Source organism: Lipotes vexillifer, unplaced genomic scaffold, assembly GCF_000442215.2.
Source record: "Lipotes vexillifer unplaced genomic scaffold, Lipotes_vexillifer_v1.1 scaffold590, whole genome shotgun sequence".
NCBI lineage: Eukaryota > Metazoa > Chordata > Mammalia > Artiodactyla > Lipotidae > Lipotes > Lipotes vexillifer.
The window spans coordinates 2,188,168-2,209,409 of NW_006778358.1; the positions used below are offsets into that span (position 1 = coordinate 2,188,168).

Genomic DNA, 21,242 nt, shown 5'->3' on the forward strand with positions numbered 1-21,242 from the left:
AAGGATGAGGTTGGGGGTGGGAGGAAGCTAAGCCAGGGTGTGGTCTTAGCTGTAGACTAACTTCGGCCTGATCCCACAGGGAGTGTTCTGGAACATGAATTGTACCACAGAGTTGGCCCCATTTTGAGGCAAGGGGGACTGTCTTTATTCCCCCAAATCAGTTGGTCGTTGACCATTATTTCCTCATGAGGTGGCTCCTATCAGCTGAGGACCATTTTCAAGGGAAGAAGGCAGCTTGATTCCTATAGCCAACACACCCAACAATCCGGGTTGCAAATACCAGCTGATAAACAGGACCTGGATGGGGCACTGACAGTGTCCATTCATGGGTTTACTCTGTATTAACTCGTTTAATCCTTCCTACAACACTCCACTTACAAACAAGGAAACTGAGGGTCAAAGAAATCACGCAGTTTGATTAATGTTGCACATTACTTTTGTTTTTATTATCATACTATCTTTTCTAGACGCAAACACTTTATCAGGAATAGGTTACTATATTCTTTTAAATGAGACTAAAATAACTGTAGCATTAGAACAATTCCAGTTATAAAAACATTATCTTTTCACCACACCATAACTTAAGTGTCTGGACTTAAACTCGGTCAGGATCATACTCTTGTCTCATATTTTCTGCACATCTCTGAATTTTGAAAAATTTCAAATTACCATGAAAATGGCAGAGATGACTGAAGGTTTGCACCTCTACTGTGTTGGGTCAGGGAAGTCACGTGGTCCATTGTGTTCTTCTTTGGAATTGAAACATCAAGGCAAAGACCCCCCTACTTGGACCAGGGGAGTTTGGAGAAGGGGTTTGAAGAGGAGGTCCAGCAATTGCCAACCCTTTTTCCCCTGATGTGAGAGTTAAGACAAACTGTTGTCAAGTAGTCAAGCTCAAGATGCAATCTTTAGTACTGATAGAACTTATTTGGAAGACCTGATTTAGTGTTCAGCTCCCATATTCTCATTGTATCTTACTTTCCCCATCTCCCCACCCTATTCACACACACTATGGCCTTGTGAGCACTAAGTCCCAGAATTGTACTTACTCGTTCATCAAAGGCAGCATTGGAAAGCTGCAGGTCTCTGTGTTGCTTTGTTGATTTGATTGGTACTGGGGTGTAGACTGGAGGCATGCCTTCAAGGAGAAGGAGGGAAGAGGAAGAGAGGCACTGGGCTATGCTTGCCCAAATCAACAATCAGGTGTTCATTCTATGTCTTTGGGGAAGAGTAATGGTGGGAGAAGAGGCCAGGGATATTTAGGAAAAATCCTTTCTCATGAAAACCAAACTTTGCCTTATTTTAATCTTCTAGACAAGAGAATAGTCCAGGATTTTGTGTCCTGAGGGCAATAACTTGGCTTAGGCTCTGATTCAAGAATGCCCTCTTATGTCTTACTGTTGGAACCTTTTACCAACAAAGTGAAATAGGATAGAGTTAAAACTCTGATTCATTTTGTTATTCTAAAATTAGCAGTTAAATTGTTTTATGTTTGTCATTTACTTGATTTAATTTTGTAGTCTTCAAATACAATTTAGGGGCCTAAGTAAAAATACCTTTTATTTGCATAATGATTTATAGTTTTCAAAATGCATTTAAATTGATATGTTTTTTGATATTCATGAAAATCCTGTGAAGCAGCCAGGGAATCTTCCTGTTTTACAGATGAGGAAACTGAAGCTAAGTGGCTCAGTTGCTCACTTAAGCTTTTCCAAGTTTGCAAGTAGAGTAACTAGAGCTCTCTGGGCAGTTTCCCTGTCATGTGGATCTTTTCCATTCTAATGCTTTAAAAAATGACTGTGCATACATTTATGCACCTGACTGGCAGAAATGAAATTTTTCTTCTTTTGTGTAGGAATCCTATGCCCTGCTTAACAAATATGGCCTTCTGATAGCAAAGGAAGAGATGGACAAAGTGGATACTCTGCGTTACACTTGGGAGAAGCTTCTGGCACGTGCCAGTGAAGTGCAGAATGAATTAGTCTCACTGCAGCCCAGTTTCAGGAAAGAGCTTATTAGTACGGTGGAGGTCTTCCTCCAAGACTGTCACCAGTTCTACCTGGACTACGATTTGGTACAACTCTAGCTTTCTCTGTGTATTTTGGGAGAAGAATGACTACAGCATGCAAAATGTAGTTGTTTAAAGATAATATTGGGTGGGCCAAAAAGTGCCTTCGGTTTCTTAGGTAAAAATAAAGACACATTTTTCATTTTCACCAAGAACTTTATTGAACAACGTATTCATCCTTTTGTTCCACTACCTTCTGCCATTTTTCAGGCAACTTCATAATTCCATCTTCCCAAAACCTTTTATCTGTCTGAACAAAGAAATGTTCCAGGTGCCTTTTACAGTCTTCCAGGGAATTGAAACTTTTTTCCATTAAGAGAATTTTGTAAAGAGTGAAATAAATGGAAATCCGAAGTTTCAATGTCTGGTGAATAAGGTGGATGAATCAGAACTTCCCAGCCAAGCTGTAACAGGTTTTGCCTGGTCATCAAAGAAACATGTGATCTTGAGTTATCCTGATGGAAGATTATGCATTTTCTGTTGACTAATTCTGGACACTTTTCGTTGAGTGTCGCTTTCAGTTGGTCTAATTGGGAGCAGTACTTGTTGGAATTAATCATTTGGTTTTCTGGAAGGAGCTTATAATAGAGGACTCCCTTCCAATCCCACCGTATACACAACATCACCTTCTTTGGATGAAGACTGGCCTTGGGTGGGGTTGGCGATGGTTCTTTTTGCTTGTCCCACGATCTCTTCCGTTCCACATTGTTGTACAGTATCCAATTTTTATCGCCTGTCACAATTTGTTTTAAAAATGGAGTGTTTTCATTACGTTTCAATAGAGAATCGCACGTGGAAATATGGTCAAGAAGGTTTTTTTCACTTAACTTATGTGGGACCCAAACGTCAAAGCGAGGAACATAACCAAGCTGGTGCGAATGATTTTCAGCGCTTGATTTGGATATTTTTAGTGTGTCGGCTATCTCCTGCATGGTATAATGTTGATTTTTCTCAATTATTGTTTTGATTTGATCACTATCAACTTCAACTGGTCTACCAGACCGTGGAGCATTGTCCAGGGAGAAATCTCCAGCACGAAACTTCGCAAACCACTTTTGACGCGCTCGATCAGTCACAGCACCTTCTCCATACACTGCACAAATCGTTTTGTGCATTTCAGTTGCGTTTTTACCTTTCTTGAAATAATAAAGCATAATATGCTGAAAATGTTACTTTTTTTCTTCCATCTTCAATATTAAAATGGATACACAAAAATTCACCAATTTTGATGTCTGTTTTTAAATGATATGACAGCTGTCACAATACAATCTAACAAAACTGTTTCAAATGCAGTTAAAGGCAACTAGAGCCATCTTACGGAAAAAAACCAGATGAACCTTTTGGCCCACACAATATGTCAGATTTAATGAAATTCCCTAGGAATGGAAATTTTATTTTCACAAGAGCAAAGATATTTCCCTTTCACAATCCTTTCCCCTTAGAATTCATCCAGAATAATTTCAACAGTAAATGGAAATTTAAAAATGCTCTTTATATTATACCATTGGTTTTGTACTGAAGTTATTTTGGTAGCTTTTCTAGATTTGTGTAGATAAATATTATTCACTTATAGTTGTCATGATTATCCTTCGCACAGTATTCATTAGTTCTGCAAATACTGTAGAACTGCCCTTGGTGCTGAAGACGCAAAAGTGGACAAGACAGATTGAGTCCATATTTTAATCATACATACATAAGTTTTCATGCAAAATCTTCTGCTGGGAATATGTTGCTTAAGGAGACCCATTTCCAGCCAATTACAATGTGCTACAGAAGGGAAATGTGTAGAGTATAGGGTAAAACTTGTACTTATTAACTGGTAACACGCCAAACCACAAAGTAAATGAAATTAGGAGATTGGATTCATGAACCAACTTCATGGATGAAAAAGCACAGAAATCCAGTTATTTAAGGTGGTCTAATGTAGGAAAAACTGATTGGAATGTTAACATTACAGGTCACTTTACAAATAGATATTAGAGTGGTGAACTCTGTGTGTCACGTGGCATTATTGTTCTAGTTCAAACCAGACGCTGTTTGTGCTTCTTACAGAATAGTTATTTACCCTTCATGTCACCTGATAAATTAATAGCACATATTTTTAATTTTCAAAATTTCTTGACATATGAAAGCTGTGACCTCAACTTGGCTTTTTTTTGGCCTTGAAAATATTTCCAAATGAGTTACTTTCCTGAGTCCTTTTTTACAAATAAAAAGCAAGTTTCCTATCCTGTATGTGACATGCATGTAAACAAAGTTTGTTATTCAAATACATAGTGCTCATGAAATTTGTATGCATTTGCTTCATTTTATTTTATGTTTAACTTTTCGCGCCAGAATGGTCCAATGGCTAGCGGCTTGAAACCCCAGGAAGCCAGTGATAGACTTATCATATTTCAGGTGATCTTTTTAGTTTCTTTGACTTTCTATATAACCAAAACCTCAATGTCTTTTAAACACATACTTTTTTTCTGCTTAATATAGAGAAGCCCATTGTGGAATATAGTATGTACTTACCTTTTAAAAACTGTGATTTGGTATGGTTAACATTGGTTTCTATGTAATTAATTGTACTCATTTAGATGTGCTCAGAGATCATACATGTTTGCTTATTGGCCAATCTGTTTTTTTTAATTTGCATGTTTATTCACATGTAAATCATTTTTGATGAGTTTTCACTTGTATTTTTATTAGAATCAATTTGATAATATCTGTCGGAAATATATCACCTATACTGGGGGAGAGGAGCTTTTTGGTCTGCCAGTCACACAGTATCCTCAGCTTCTCGAAATCAAGAAGCAACTAAATCTTCTACAGAAAATATACGCTCTGTACAACAGTGTCATAGAAACTGTAAATAGCTATCACGATATTCTGTGGTCAGAAGTAAATATTGAAAAAATCAACAGTGAACTTTTAGAGTTCCAGAACAGGTGAGAAATTAATGTTTATCATGCCCAGAGCTATTGAACCTCAAATACTTTCTTCTTCGATAGGCTGTCAGGCTTCTTTCTTCACCCAGATGTTACGAAAGCACATCATGCTTCATTGCTGTTGTCCACTGACATCACCCTTGTCAAATGCGATTTATTAATTACCCCTGTGTGTGCCTGGTGAGACAAGCACATCCTTTAAACCTGGATGAATCTTGCCAAAGGCTTTCCTGCATCTTAGAGAGAGCTGATCTCTATTTATATTACACTTACCAACATTTGAAGTTTATGTTAGATGATTTATTTGGAATAAAAGCAAGAGCCCTGTGATATTTCTACATCCTTGAAGTGTTAAACCCCCCCCAAAATGGAGGGTCATTTGTTGTACTTTTCAGTTGACAGCCTGAAACACTCTGCTGTGCTTTGTACTTGGTAGGGTCTCAAAACATGTTTGGAGAATTGAATTGAATTGGGAAGCACCTCTATTCTTTAAAATAATGCCTTTTACCTAATTTTTATGAGGAAATTGAAAAAAGTCATTCCTGGTTGGATGGAGCAAATTGCTGCAATGTAAAAGTGTGTTATATTAACAGCTATCCGCTGAGTCATGAGAGTTAACAGTGTGATGGGTATTTGAGGTGACTGTTTTTGATGGAAATGCTAGCGGGCAGTCTTGGATTGGAGACATTCCAGGCTTATATTCGAATGAACTTTCATGCTGGCTTTTCTTCGCAGGTGTCGGAAGCTGCCCCGGGCCTTGAAGGACTGGCAGGCTTTTTTGGATCTGAAGAAGACCATTGATGATTTCAGCGAGTGTTGTCCCCTGCTGGAGCGCCTGGCCAGTAAGGCCATGATGGAAAGGCACTGGGAAAGGATAACTGCTCTCACTGGGCACAGTCTAGATGTGGGGAATGAAACTTTTAAGTTAAGACATATCATGGAGGCACCTCTTCTGAAATACGAAGAGGAAATAGAGGTACAATGATTGAGCGTATGATGTGGTGGGAGATTGGAAGGTCCCAGGGGATTTGAGAGTTTTCCTACATCATGGTCTTTTGGTGCACTACATCATGCTAGAACAATCAAAACTCTTTTCCTGGTACTCGGCTATTATTTCTTCAACAAACGTTTATGTAACAGGTTCTGTGTTAAGAGCTGGGGACATAAGAGTATGTTCCTGTGTTTACAGATCATTAACTAATTTGTATAATTAAATAATTATACAAATGAAGGTGTAGTTACAAACTGCAGTAAATACCATTGAAATGGAAGTGTGCTGCTCTATGAGGGCCTCTAATAATGGGGTTGACCTCTCTGGGGGTGGGGCGAGGGCAATGAAGGTCAGGAAGACTGGGTGCTGGGTGAACGGGGTGTGCTTGTGTGGTGAGGGGGTAAGGGGCTTGGAAAGTGCAGAGAAGACAGTGTCAGGCAGGTGGAACAGCATATGTGAAGGGTCTGAGGTGTGTTTAGAGGACCAGAAGGCCGAGATATGGAGGTGGGTGAGAGAGGAGACAGCTAAGGTTGGGGAGTTGGAGTGGGTCTAGAATGTGTTATCGATTTCAGTCTTTGAAGCAGTCGGTAGCCAACTGGGAGATGTATTTTGATTGGGGGATGACGTGGTTAAATTTGCATTTTGTAAAGATCACTCCGGTAGCTGTGAGGAGAAAGAATTGGAAAACAGAAAGGGGGAATGCGGGGAAACCAATTGGGAGGTTACTTGAATAGCCCCGGCAACAGATAATGATGTGTCAGATGAGGAGGCAGGTAGTGAAGCTGAAGAGGGGAGACAAGATTGAAGAGATCGTTAGGAGGTAAAATTGGATAGAATTTGACGGAGTGAACATGGTAGGGAAATGGGAGGGGCTCAGGATGAACCCTAGAGTTCTTGCTGAGAGATCTGAGTGGATGATGGTGCTTATGACTGAGATGGGGAATGTTGGAAGGTGATCAGGTGGAATGACAAAGTGCAAAGACTATGAGCTTGATTTTGGGCATGAGTCTGATATTTCACAGATTGTGTTTTGGGTTCCCTTGATGTATCCAAACAGAGAAGCCCAGTAAGCAGTGGGTGTGGGTCTTTCCTGGAGATATAAAAGGTTGCTGACTGCACGGGTGTGGATATGCTCATCCAGAGAGGGACAAGAAGAGGGCAAGGACAGGTTTGACCAATGGTCCAGGAGCAGATAAGGCTGCAGAGAAGACAGGGAGAGTGATCAGAGAGCTGGGAAGAAGTCAGGTTTCTGTTCATTGCCTCCTCTCGTACTGCATTGATTTGACTTTAGAGTTAAATCAGAGACACGTTAAATTTTGAGTCTTTGATGAAAGTGGCAAAGTTTAAAAGGTTATTGCATATCTTTTTTATCCTAATTTTTATTGCGATATAATTGACATTTAACATTGTGTAAGTTTAAGGTGTTCAACATAGTGATTTGATACATTTATATTGCAATATAATCTCCATTGTAGTGTTAGCTAACACCTCAATTATCATTTCTTCTAGTGGTGGGAACAATTGAGATCTAGTCTTTTAGAAAATTTAACGTTTAGGATACAGTTTTGTTGTCTATAATCACTGCACTGTGGATTAGATCTCTAGGACTAATTTATCTATTAGCTGTAAATAGATATAACATCTCTCTCATTCCCCCACCCCCAGCCCCTGGTAACTACCATTCTACTTTTTGTTTTTTCAAGTTTTTTTTTTTGTGTTGTTGTTGTTGTTTTTATTTATTTTTTTTAAGATTCCACATATATGGGCTATCATATAATATTTGTCTTTGTCTGACTTATCTCACTTAACCCAATATCCACAAGGTCCCTCCATGCTGTCACAAATGGCAGGATTTTCTTTTTTATCATGGCTGAAAATCTCCACTGCTGTATATCTTTTCTGTCTTCTTTCTTTCTGGAATAGTTTGGTGGGAAATTTTACAGATTAGGATAAATCTATATTATATCTACACACACACACACCATTTATTATATCTCAGTTTAGATCTGGAAATGTAAGTACTTATAGATACATATAAAGGAAAGGGTATAGACAGGACCTCTGTTGAACCAAGACTATTTGAGAAGGATGTGTGACTTTCATGTGATAAAATGAGAGCTTGCACTTTTAATAGGACATCTGTATCAGTGCGGTGAAAGAGAGGGACATTGAACAAAAGCTGAAGCAAGTGATTAATGAATGGGACAACAAAACATTCACATTTGGCAGCTTTAAAACCCGTGGAGAGCTCCTCTTGAGAGGAGATAGTACATCGGAAATCATCTCCAACATGGAAGACAGCTTGATGTTACTGGGCTCCCTACTGGGCAACAGGTAGGAAAACCGTCCTTCTTTCCCCTGAGGTTTGAGAGCCATAATAACAAACACTTCAAGGGAAATTAATTAAAAAAAATGCAGCCATATCCCTCGTACAATCTATTCAACATTAAAAGTACTTGTTTTAATTTTAGCCTTTGGCACGGCATGGATAATACTGTTTTGATTTCATTATCCTCTATTTGGGGGATGTGTCTGAGACCATCAGTTGCACAAAATCATGCACCATGTAATTAGCCACTTGGATCTTGCGGAACATTTCAGCTTTGCTGCTGACAAGCCTCACTGCACAGCTGACAGCTCGACAGGCTCTAGGTTCCAGAAGGAAAATTATTCTGAATTTTAGAATAATTACTTCGGAAACCTTTTTGTCAACACCTATGGACTAGAAGCTCTTAGTTGTGGACACACTTTAATGAGATGACAGATTAAGATAGAGAATGAAGTTAATTCATAAAGAGAAGTAAAGCAGCACAGACCGATACCAGCCTAACATTTCTGCTCGATGGTAGCAGCAGAGCTGTCATGCTTTGGACGTGCGAGCCAGAGACGACGCATAAACTTAGATTTCTTTGGTTCAATGCTTCCTCTGGTGCTTTTTGAAATAATTTTTTTGTTCACCAGGATTTTCTCAAATATATGGTAATTGTGTAAGTGTTTGAAATGAGTAATATAGAATATAAAATTAGGTCTTAGAGATTCAGACTATTGGTAACATTGAGTCTGAACTACTTAGAATTTGGTGAGTTTTAATGAATTTGCTTACTGGTCACACCCAACCAGAATTAAGGACAGATGGAAGATAACATACCCTATGGAGGTAGAAGAAATACACATATACATTAAGTAGACATCACCTGTGTTAGGAATGGGTAAACTTTTCTTACCAATGGCATTGAACCCACAGACAGAGTTTACGAGGGACGCATATTCAACCGAAATTTACAGAATACCTACCACGTGCCCTGTGGTCTTCTAGGAGCTGTGGTTACAAGGGTGAATAAAACAAAGATCTCTGTTGCTATGGACCCATATTCTTGTGAAAAGCATACACAAACAAAAAACCCCAGAAAGATATGTAGACTATTAAAGCAATCTGCTTCACACTTAAGAATATGGAAATTCAAACTTTATTCACTAATATGACTAATATTTGAGATGACTTCAAGCCCGTATTATGTTGGACTGGAGAGATCAAGAAAGGGTGAAGGTGAAGGGGAGAAACAACAAAAGGCAGTACAATCGTCTAGGAGTAGGGCTGTCTACAAATAACAGAAGCACCACATACAACATTGCTTGAACAAGACTGAAGTTTATGTCTTTCTCAAGTAAAAAAAAAGAGTCCCAAGGTTGATGGCTCAGGTAGGAGTGTGGACTCTACCTCATCTTCGGGGACCAAGCTTGGTCTGGCTCACTCCCCACCTTTACCAGGTGTAGCCTTTCTCCTCCTTCTACCCCCTTACATCCACTGCTTTCATCTGAAGGAGGGTTTTTCAGACTTGGCTACACAGTAGACACACCTAAGGAACTTAAAAAAAAATCCCAAAGCCTGGGCCACATCCCAGACTGATCGAATCAAAGTTCTGAGGGGTGGGATCCAGGCAGGTATTGGTAGGTTTTTTTTTTGTTGTTGTTGTTGTTTGTTTTAAGGTATTGGTAGTTTTTAATATTTATCGGATGATTAGAATGTGCAGCTAGGGTTGAGAAATATTGATGTGGACCTTAGTCCCGGGACTTCACATTGCTGCAAAGGAGGCTGCGGAATTCGTATTTTAACTGGGCAGCTATGAGTCTAGGTAGAAATGGGGTTCTATATCTAAAGCAGAAGGAGAAAAAGATATTGGGGGACCACTGTTTCTGCCTCACAAGGAAAAAGGGAAGATAGATTAACTATGAGAGAGGGCGAAAAGTGGCTCTCAGGCTTTATGTGTGTACACGCAGAAAGCCTCACGCATACATATACACACAGACATGAGTGGGGTGGACAGGAGTGGATGGGAAGTTGGAAGGAGGCTCAGAAGAGGGCAGGCTAAAGAGAGAGTCCAGATAGTATCATATTTGAAAACGGAATTTGTTGTTCGGTCCCTGCCAACGGCTCTGTAATGGCTCCACATTACATGAAAAACAAGAGACTCCATGGAATAGGCACAGAAGCTCAGTGGAGAGAATGTTATTCCCTTGGCGACAGCAACAGTGACCAGAATGATACTGTTCCAGCACCTGGGCGGAGTCAAGTCTAATGCTTGATCTGCTTCTTAGATGATACATCTCCCACTTCTCTATGCCCTGGGTCAAAATGCCCAGTATATGGTGATGAATGAATCACTTGGTAGCGTCATTTTAAAAGCCAGCAACATAATCAAAGTTGTAAACAAACAGGTGAAAATCAGGAGTTTTTAAAAACCTCTTTAGTTTGAAAACAACAACAATAAAAACAAAACACTAAAAAAACAAATTCTGAATGTATTTCTCATTTTAGGTGCAATATGCCATTCAAAGGCCAGATTCAAAAGTGGGTGCAATACCTTTCCAACTCAGCAGACATCATTGAGAATTGGATGATGGTGCAAAACTTGTGGATTTACTTAGAAGCCGTCTTTGTAGGAGGAGACATTGCCAAGCAGCTTCCCAAGGTCTTAGAAATTTCTTTATGATTTCATTCGGTTTTTAAACTTAGAGAACTATCTAATAACTCAGAATGTCCTTAAAAATGCAATAAATTTCAACCTCTATTGAGCCACCCCTTCTCCAGTCTTTTGGTTGTTGCTGTCAAGCTGTTCCTCAAAGAGAGAGAGGGTAATTGTGGAAAAGAGGGGTGTGAAAACCCTGAGGTTTTATAGGAAATGGAGGGTTAAAAAACAAAGAATGAATGCTTGCATAATTGATATACTTCTTCAGATAATTTGAAGGTGGAACTTGGAACAGTGTAGAATTACAGAGTGGTTATCTTGACAGTGGTAGGATAATTTGTCTCTACTACTGACAGTTTAAAATAACCCACACTCTACAATATACCCAATTATATCAGTACTGTAAAATGGGGTGGAAATCTGCAAGGAAAAACTCAAGGATTCTTATCCAATTACCTTAAATTGTTTGCTAAATTATAACGTGTTAACAATACATTTGAGTTTTAGAAGCATGATTATGTTGAGTGTTCTCTTCACTTAGGTTTCCTTAACTTTCTCTTTGGTTAGTTTTCAGTTTAATGATAGGGGGCAGACCTGTTAGCTGATTTATTTTTTGGCTACCAGTGAAATGTATCCATACATTATAATTTTAGGTATTTATTTTTCTTTTATATTTGGGTGTGTTTTTCTTCTTGATGGATGAAGAGTCTCAAATTGGACTTAATGGAAACTTTCACATACGATATTGAAGGAGTTAGGTGGAGTTTCTTGCTCTCATACTTGATAGTATGTGCTCATTGGTAAAATATAGAAAGTTTTAAGGAAGAAAATCACAATCATTCCTACTCTCTCAAACTAATCTGCGCATTTTCCATTTTTCCTAAAATATCTATTTAAAAAAATTTCAGAATATTAGGGTCACACTATAATTAATTTTGTGTCTTATTTTTATTTTTATTTTTTTTTGCGGTACGCGGGCCTCTCACTGTTGTGGCCTCTCTCGCTGCGGAGCACAGGCTCCGGACGCGCAGGCTCAGCGGCCATGGCACACGGCATGTGGGATCTTCCCGGACCGGGGCACGAACCCGTGTCCCCTGCATCGGCAGGCGGATTCTCAACCACTGCACCACCAGGGAAGCCCTGTATCTTACTTTTGTTTTCTAAATACACAAATAATTCAATGCTCAGTGTAGAAAACTTGAAAAGCATAAGATTCACTTAATTTGGAGGTAATTGAAAACAGTTGGGAGGGTGCTTTTCTCCCAAATTATCTTGTGTTGTATTTTTATTATTATTATTTAATATTTATTGGACTATAGTTGATTTACAATGTTATGTTAGTTTCAGGTGTACAGCAAAGTGAGTCAATTATATGTATACATATATCCACTCATTTTTTAGATTCTTTTCCCATATAGGCCATTACAGGGTATTGAGTAGAATTCCCTGTGCTATACAGTAGGTTCTTATTAGTTATCTATTATATATAGTAGGGTGTATATGTCAATCCCAGTCTCCCAATTTGTATTATTATTTTTATACCTGCTTCCTGCTTTTAGTTAGCATAATGTAGGTCCCAGGGTTGAGCTAAAGATTCTTATTTAAGAAAGGGGGTGCTATGGTGCAAAAGGCCCAAGGAAAATTGAAATAGAACATGTGTGATATTTCACGTATGCACAGGGTATCCAGAACGGTTACAAGTCTGACCTCAGCGGGAGGTATGTGAGACACTCTGTCCTTGGGATCACAGACGTGTCCAAGTGTGCTTTGTTACCTTGTGCTCATAGGAGGCCAAGCGCTTTTCCAACATAGATAAATCCTGGGTGAAGATCATGACTCGGGCACATGAGATGCCCAGTGTGGTTCAGTGTTGTGTTGGAGATGAGACCATGGGGCAGCTGTTACCACACTTGCTGGACCAGTTGGAAATCTGCCAGAAATCCCTTCCTGGGTAAGTTCACTCTAAGCATCCTAGAGATGAAAGGGACCAGAGACACGAGACAGGATTAGCCAAATGGGTGTTCTTTTGCTTAGATTCAATTCATGTCTAACGTTGTGGCATAGATAAAACTGATAGTTTGGAGCCTTATCGTCTCTCCAAGCAGTTACTAGATTTTCTCTGATGTTTAAATTATAGGCTTTATGGCTTCTTCCATCATTGGGACAAGAGCTTGTAAATATTCTCATACAGTCCTTGTTTTTAAAATTAATATACCTGTTTTTCTGATCTCCTTCTTGGATAGACATCTGAAGAAGCAAAATATTTCATTATACTCAACCAAGAACAATATGGACAGTGTGTAGTACGCACAAGCAGTCAAGATTATACAAAAATGTGAGCCTAATCTAATACCTAGCAATATACACTGACACACCCACACCCACACCCACACTTACGTATATGGAGGCTGGAGGAACTCCAAGAGCAATAAATAATTTTCTTGCCCTTTGGCTAATCATGATAAAATCACTAAGTAGAAATATATTAAATATGGAAACAAAAGTGCAGCAAAAGTAGGGTGATGACAGGTAGAACAAACATTCACTGGGTTTTTGTAACTCCTCGAGGCAGAGAACAGTGTCAAGACCCTTCCTTCCATGCAGCTGGATTTTGTTTCTGCTTCAGTGATAGATTCATTGGATTCTTTTAAGATACAATCCTAAGAATTGGAATTGTCAGCCTTTAGCTGACATAGCACTGTGCTTGCAAATAAAATAAAACAAACACAAAACCGAAAGACTCCCTGTGTGTAAATCTTCCTGTCTTCTACAAAGAAAGTACAAATATTTCCAGGTTAAGTCAAATGTATACATTATACTTGTGAAAAATGAGGAAATTCCATCAGCTCTGGAAAAAAATAGTCTCCCAATCAGAATATGGACTCCCACTTGGCAAAATCAGTAATGAAAACAACAACAACAACAACAAAAACACAGAACAAAACAGAAACATTGAACAATGTGGGAAAATTAGATTCGCTCAAAGTCTTTTCCCTTTTTCCCATCCAGATTAATTTATTCCTAGAAAGACCTGTTTTGTGTGCTTATGACGTTTATCTTTTCCTCCCCACTTAGGTACTTGGAGAAAAAACGGCTTTGCTTTCCTCGGTTCTTCTTTGTCTCGGACCCCGCTCTTCTGGAGATTCTGGGGCAGGCATCAGACACACACACTATACAAGCCCATTTGCTGAGTGTGTTTGACAACATCAAAACGGTCAAGTTCCACGAAAAGGTTTGCCTAATTCTAATTGCTGGCCAGCAATTTACGTATCTTAGAATCTCAACTGTCTTTATTAAATTGCTCTCCAATAGTGTTTACAAAGATTTACTTCCCTGTCCATTAAATATCACCCGATGACTAAAAAGATACTTTTGGGCCCAATTTGCCTTCAGAACTATGTGACTTCTTAATATCCAAAGTGTAGATTTGAATAACAGATAGTTTAAATGTGATTAGCAATGCTTCGTATGTAGCATTCATAGCTTCACATGCCAAGTTAACTGTTTAGAAATTCAACAAAACAAAGGAACAAATTGCTCATCAAATAGTGCCTTGACTGAACAGAATTCCGCAGTGACTTGTTTTAATCAGGCTTCAGATGGTTTTGGCATGATGGTCCTCCATGTTTTTCATCATACTCCATCGAAAACCTTTTCTTTCCTTTTTTTAAAAAACACTCCCAACAATTTCTAGAATCATGGAGTTGTATGGGACCCAAAAGAAGTTATCCGACATGAGGAAGACTATACATTTGCCTAGCTGCCAGAAGATATTGTCTAATCTACCCCTTTACCCCAAATTCCCTAAAAAAGTGACCCTTCCAGTTGGATGACATATTCAGTTCCCTTATGGTGTTTCATACAAACCTTAGTATCATTTATTTATTCATCCCAGAACGCAACTTGCATCTGTTGAGCAAATACCACGGACTAGGTGTTGTACTTAACAATGGGAATATACCATCCTCAGGGATCTCGTGCTCTTGTGGGGTCTGCAGAGTGCAGCTCGTGCAGTGGTAGAGCTAGTCCATTGGAGGCCATTAAAAGCCAGTCATTTAAGTTCAAGCCCCTCGCTGTGTGCCAGGCATGATGCCAGTCCTGGGGTTTCAAGGAAGAATATATCGCAATCCATACTGCAGTTGTTTTTATGCAGTACAACATTCAAGAGAAATTTGGCAATTAAACCATTGACATTTTTGACTTGCTGTGTTTGTGTGATGCACAAGGAGCATGGAAATGCCCACCAGGGAGCCCTAACCTGGGTGTAAAGGGTGTAAGAGATAGCTTCCTGCAGGAGAATGTGGTGTTTGAACTGATTTTTTGAAGGTGAGTGGAACATAACCAGGCAAGTGGGGAAGGGACGCACAGTCTGGCCAGAGGAAGGGCAAGTGCAATGGCCCGGAGGTGTGGGCAGTCTAGGATGTCAGAAGTGTGGGTATGTGAGGGAGTGTATTACTTTCCTAGGGCTTCCATGGATTAAAACAACAGAAAATTATTCTCTCACAGTTCCGGAGGCTAGACATCCAGACTAAGGTGTTGGCAGGGTTGGTTCCGACCGGAGGCTCTGCAGGAGAGTCTGTTTAGTGCCTGTCTCCTAGTTCCCAGTGGTGGTCAGCAATCCTTGGTGTTCCTTGTCTTGCAGACACATCAATTTGATCTCCACCTTTGTCTTCACTTGACATTCTCCTTGTGTGTTTGTGTCTAAATTTCCTTCTTCTTCTAAGGTCATTGGATTCGGGTCCACCAGCATCCAAGATGACCTCATCTTAACTTGATTGCACCTTCAAACACCCCATTTCGAAATCAGGTCCCACTCACAGGTACTAGGGGTTGGGGCTTCAATATATATTTTTGGAGGAGACAATTTAACCCATAACATGGGGTGATGAGCAAAGGCAAAAGAGGGAGAAGCAGGCATGGACCATATTCCAGAAGGTCAAGTGCATCACACTATGGAATGTACTTCATCGTGAATGTGATAAAAGGTGTGGGAGGTTTTCAGCAGAGCAGTGACCTGATTTGTGTTTCAGAAAGAGCCTCTGACTCAGAGTAGGAGGCAGAATGGAAGGGGGCAAGGAAACCAATTTCGAAAGTGATTGCAAAGTCAGGATGGAAAAGGCCGAGTTGCTACAACAAAGGGGGTGGGTGGAGAGAAAGAGAAGACCGTATGGATTGAATGGTTTAAAAATTGATCTTTCTTGTAGATCTACTGGATGCATGGGTTGAAAGAGGGCATTGAATTACCCAGGAAGTTCTTCTTGATGTTTTCCTCAAATCCTTCTGCTTTAGCACCAGGACTTCATGGTCCTAGAGTGAAGCTTCTTATTGTTTGATTGTACATTGAAGATAATTGAAACTTGCTCATTTTCAGCCTCTGTTCCTAGCAATTACTTCTTAAAAATAAATAGCATTGCTTTTTTTTTTTTCTTGTTGCTGTTCCTACCATAAGGTTTCTACAGCCAGGGGCAGATCCTGGTTTTGTGGGTCCTAAATCTTATAAAATTATAAATACAAACTTATATTCAGGACCTAGAAGGGTCTGTGCAAGTGAGGGACCTTGAAACTTAAGGCTCATTAGCTTCTTGGTAGATCACTTCTGTGGACAACTAAGGAGGATTTCATTAATACAGACTAAATCTGGGCCCAAGGGAACAATATTCCACTTACTAGAGAACAAAAAAACAACAAACATTTGCATTTACTTTATAGTTTGCATCACAGTTGTTCCTTGGTGTCTGTGGGGAGGACTGGTTCCAGGACCCCAGCAGATACCAAAATCTGTGGAGGCTTAAGTCTCACATAAAATACTGTAATATTTGGATATACCTACACTTGGTTTCTGGATTACTTATAATACAATACAATGTAAAGGTTACGTAAATAGTTGCCAGCATGTGGCAAATTCAAGTTTTGCTTTTTGGAATTTCTGGAATTTCTTTTTTCAAATATTGATCAGAGGTTGGTTGAGTTTGTGGATTCAGAAACCGTGGATATGGAGGGCCAACTGTATTTTGTATAACTGACATGAGTGTCCTGTAAGGTGAGTTGGGAAATAGGACAGGCATGATTTTTAATGACTAAATAGAAGCAAGAAATTTAGTCTCCGAGATGTGTCTTCCAACATTGGAAGGTCAGTGAATAGCACAGCACCATTTGAACCGTATTTTAGAATTCCAGATACTCCACATATTCTCATTATGCCATACTGCATGGAAATTGAAGTGAGATGACCAGACTAGGAGCTGGGTTTGCATTAGAATATATTATGTGCAACCAACAGCTCCTGTAAAGAGCACGATGTTTAGTATAGAATTGGAATTGCCTTGTGAGATGTTTGCATTGATCATTTTGACCAGGTCATTGCTAATGTCAACTTGATAATCTCGTGGTGTGGATGACAGGGTCTTAGAGAGTCCTATTTCATCTTGGGAAACTTTAGAGATTTTTTTGATTATCACATTTGTATTGAACATTTCTCTTAGAAAACAAGTTTTCCCCTCTCCGGTATAGACTATTTGAAATTGATTTAGTATTCCCTTTTCGATTTCATGGATAGCTTTTTAAAAAATTGTTTTGGAATTGATTTTGTATCATACTTTGCCTTTTACTTTATAAAATGTGGCTTAACTTTCTACAGGAAGGATAACATTGACAAGAGGGCAATGGAGGAATTCATTCTTTGTGTAAATATAGCTTCTTTTTGGGCTTCTAACACAGATCTATGATCGCATCCTGTCAGTTTCCTCTCGAGAGGGTGAGACGATTGAATTGGATAAACCCGTGATGGCAGAGGGCAATGTGGAAGTTTGGCTTAATTCTCTCTTGGAGGAATCTCAGGCCTCATTACATCTTGTGATTCGCCAGGCAGCTGCAAATATTCAAGAAACAGGTTTCCAACCGATTGAATTTCTTTCTTCCTTCCCTGCTCAGGTCAGTGTATTGAAATTGGAAAGTATTTTTTATAGAATAGTCATTTTCCATCTCAGATGTTGTCTATTGTAAACTACACAACTGCATATAGTTTAACTCTAGACCAATATTAAGATTTTCATTAGGATTTGTTAAATATAGATAAGCTTAAAGATTTCAACTACAGATTATTTGGTGTTATGTATCTGTATCTATACATATATATTTATAAATATACATATATTTGTGCTGCGATATTTGATCTGTTTTCTTTAACTTAAAATATTTTTTTCCTACTGAATCTCTTCAGTACATAAATTATAAAATGTACTGAGTGTGTTTTACCAGAAAAATGTTTCAGCAATAAAATACAGAAAATGATGTTTTCTTAGTCATGTGATCAATAGAGATTTTGTGTCTACTATGTGTAGACACATAGTGTTAGTTTGGGGAAGGTAGGTTTAAGATGTATTCTTTCCATACCAGTAACTTAAAATCTATCTAGGGAGAAATATGACTTAGAATGAGAAGAAAAAATCTGTAGACATATCATGAGGCTGTATATACTTAATTGTCAGGTAAACAATATGAATAGAGTCTCCATAGGTTTTGAAACAACCCATCAAGTTGAAGTAATCAAGGATGGCCTGACATTTGCAATAATAATCACAGCTGTTTACTATATTGTGGTTTCTATTTAAATATATTCATATGCCATACGTACTCATAAAGCCTTTTTTATTTCCATAAGGTTGGATTATTAGGAATTCAAATGATATGGACACGGGATTCAGAAGAGGCTCTTAGAAATGCCAAGTCTGATAAAAAAAATCATGCAGAAAACCAATCAGTCTTTCCTGGAGCTACTGAACACATTGATAGACATGACAACCAAGGATCTGAGTTCCGTGGAACGAGTTAAATATGAGACTTTGATTACTATTCATGTGCACCAAAGAGATATCTTTCATGACCTGGTAAATGCTTTGCAAATGCTGTGGCATATACAGAAAAGCAAATACTAGAAACTATCTTTGTTTACCCACTGGGAATAGTTTGAATGAATTCAAAGAAAAGGTAAAATTCAGGCAAAGAAGCATCTTCATGATGAGAGATTGTTTGTCAGACTTTCTTTTCAGTGTTTAGCTGAAATTTCAGCTCTTTTCCAATGATCTCGGCTAAGGTGTTGTGGAGGCAATTAGACTTTATTTTAAAAATTCGTTATGTGATCATTTTTAATGCTGAAATGTCATGTAGCATCCTGAAAAGCTTTTATTTGTCTTGTGCTCCTTTTGATTAGATTGAAGATGACCAGTTTCTTGCTATAGAAATAATAAGTGATATATTGCTAGTAGAAGTGCTTAGTAGTTCCTTTAAGGCCTTCATAAATCACAGCTTTAACAAGTTATGCTACATTTTATGTCATTGATTGCAAATGGTCTTTCCTAATATAGTTTGTGACATTCAGGAGATATGCGGATTTTGCCTTTAAAGAAAGAACAGGGATGGAAAAGAGAGTTTTGTAGCTATAGAAAATAGGAAATGGGAAAAGAAATGATATTTGTCCTCTACTATAAAATACAACATTAGATAACAGGCATGGAGCTCTTATTTTCATAATAATTTTCTGGATCGTGTCTCACCCCGCCATTTAAAAAAGATTATGAAAGATTGGTTCTGATGTAATGGAAATAAAGGCAATGCATTCAAGCTGTTATGTGCTAATCTCCTCTCTTAATAGTTAAGCACACTGTTTGCCTCAATGAGAAATAAAGGGCTCAGGGTAGTTTTAGATTTCTTATTTGTCAAAGAAAAATGATTAAAGTGGTTTAAAAATATTCAGACAAAAGCATTGCTGGGCAATAACCTGCCATTTAGATGTTAGAAATTTTGGCCTGCTGCAAATCCTAGGAAGGGTAATTAACGGATTAAAAAAAAAAAAAACCAAGAATGTACTTTATCATAATCATAAGAGATGACTTTTTTTCCTAATGAGATTGTTTAGTTCTATCTTTGTAAGCCAAATGTGTTTTTTCATAGGTTGTATTTCATGGTTAGGACTGTGGTATTGGACATTTAAGGGTGAAATTTAAGAAATGAACACATTCCTCTTAAAATAGATCATGTTATTTAAATTGAGGGCCACAATTAGTTTCTCTTGACTTCTCCTTTTCTCATATTGTTGAAAGTATCTTTTTTTGCTGATCAATAAATGAATGGGTTGGATGGTGATGTAGTTGACATCACCCAAGTAGTTGGGCTGTCTTTGCGTTCCATTAACTTCACATTATGATCTACCTGAATGCTAATGCGTATAGTTAATAAGCGGTTCCCATCTCAGTTTTAACACATACCTTTTGCATTTCAGTGTCACATGCATATCAAGAGCCCTACAGACTTTGAGTGGCTGAAACAGCGCAGATTTTATTTTAACAAAGATTCCGACAAGATGATGATTCACGTCACAGATGTGCCGTTCATATACCAGAACGAGTTTGTAGGCTGCACTGACAGGCTCGTTATAACTCCCCTCACAGACAGGTGATGGAAGGGTTCTGTGAATCCTCAACCTCTCCCTCCTCCACCCCCAACCTTCTAATTCTCTCCAGGTGCTCAAGGGATTTTGGCTGACGGTCTCTTTAGGGTTTACAGGCTCTTTTATATTAAAGTCTTCGAAATCCGGTATGTTTAGCTTTACACACATGTCTTCACATGGGATTTAGTAGGTTTGTGACTAAAACAGACTTTGCTTCCTTTGCCTTCAGTCTTACAGAGTCTAAGTTTAAATGACCTCCGTGGACATCAAATGGAAGAAAGGTGAATTAATCACTATGTATCAATAGGTGCAAATCACCATGGGCTTTGAGGGCTGCTTTAGGGGACCGTGGCACTTATAGTCATTACAGAGACAATAAGGTGGTTTTTTAGCAGGAAAGAAATTGAGTATGAACATTGGTGAATCGTGATGGAGAGGACATTGACCTGTCCTGCCCTCTGCCTGTTATTTACCAACTGTGTTAGCCAGAGCCGCCATGCAGTTTCCCTGGACTCATTTTCCTCATCTGTAAGGTGTACTAGGTTATCTCCAGGGGTCCTTCCTCCATGGCTAATAGCCTGTAATTCACTTAGTTTAATTTGAGCTTTGTGGCATCAGCTAATTGTATATGTGCTGTTCAGGGATGCTTTGAGTACTTATGTTGGACAAAATGGCTGAGTGTTAAAATCAACATTGGGCCTAAGGAGAAGCTAAAGCTGAATATCAATCATTTTCACAGGATGAACCCCTGGGCTATTAGATTGAAAATATTATCGGACAAGGTATAAAAGTTTGACGTAATAACCCTGTCTGTGAGACTTTTCCCTCTGCTCAGTTA

The 21,242-nt window shown here is 38.7% G+C and overlaps 1 protein-coding gene across 1 annotated transcript in view; it reads left to right on the plus strand.

Annotated features, from left to right (window-relative positions):
* Positions 1–21,242, plus strand: part of DNAH5 (dynein axonemal heavy chain 5) — a 207,251-nt gene that overhangs the window by 53,163 nt on the left and 132,846 nt on the right. The window contains 12 exon segments of the mRNA XM_007451616.1: positions 1,856–2,074; positions 4,406–4,468; positions 4,763–5,001; positions 5,737–5,977; positions 8,127–8,326; positions 10,809–10,962; positions 12,747–12,910; positions 14,035–14,191; positions 17,677–17,889; positions 18,620–18,691; positions 18,693–18,845; positions 20,237–20,409. Of these exon segments, the coding sequence (XP_007451678.1) occupies positions 1,856–2,074; positions 4,406–4,468; positions 4,763–5,001; positions 5,737–5,977; positions 8,127–8,326; positions 10,809–10,962; positions 12,747–12,910; positions 14,035–14,191; positions 17,677–17,889; positions 18,620–18,691; positions 18,693–18,845; positions 20,237–20,409 (2,048 nt within the window).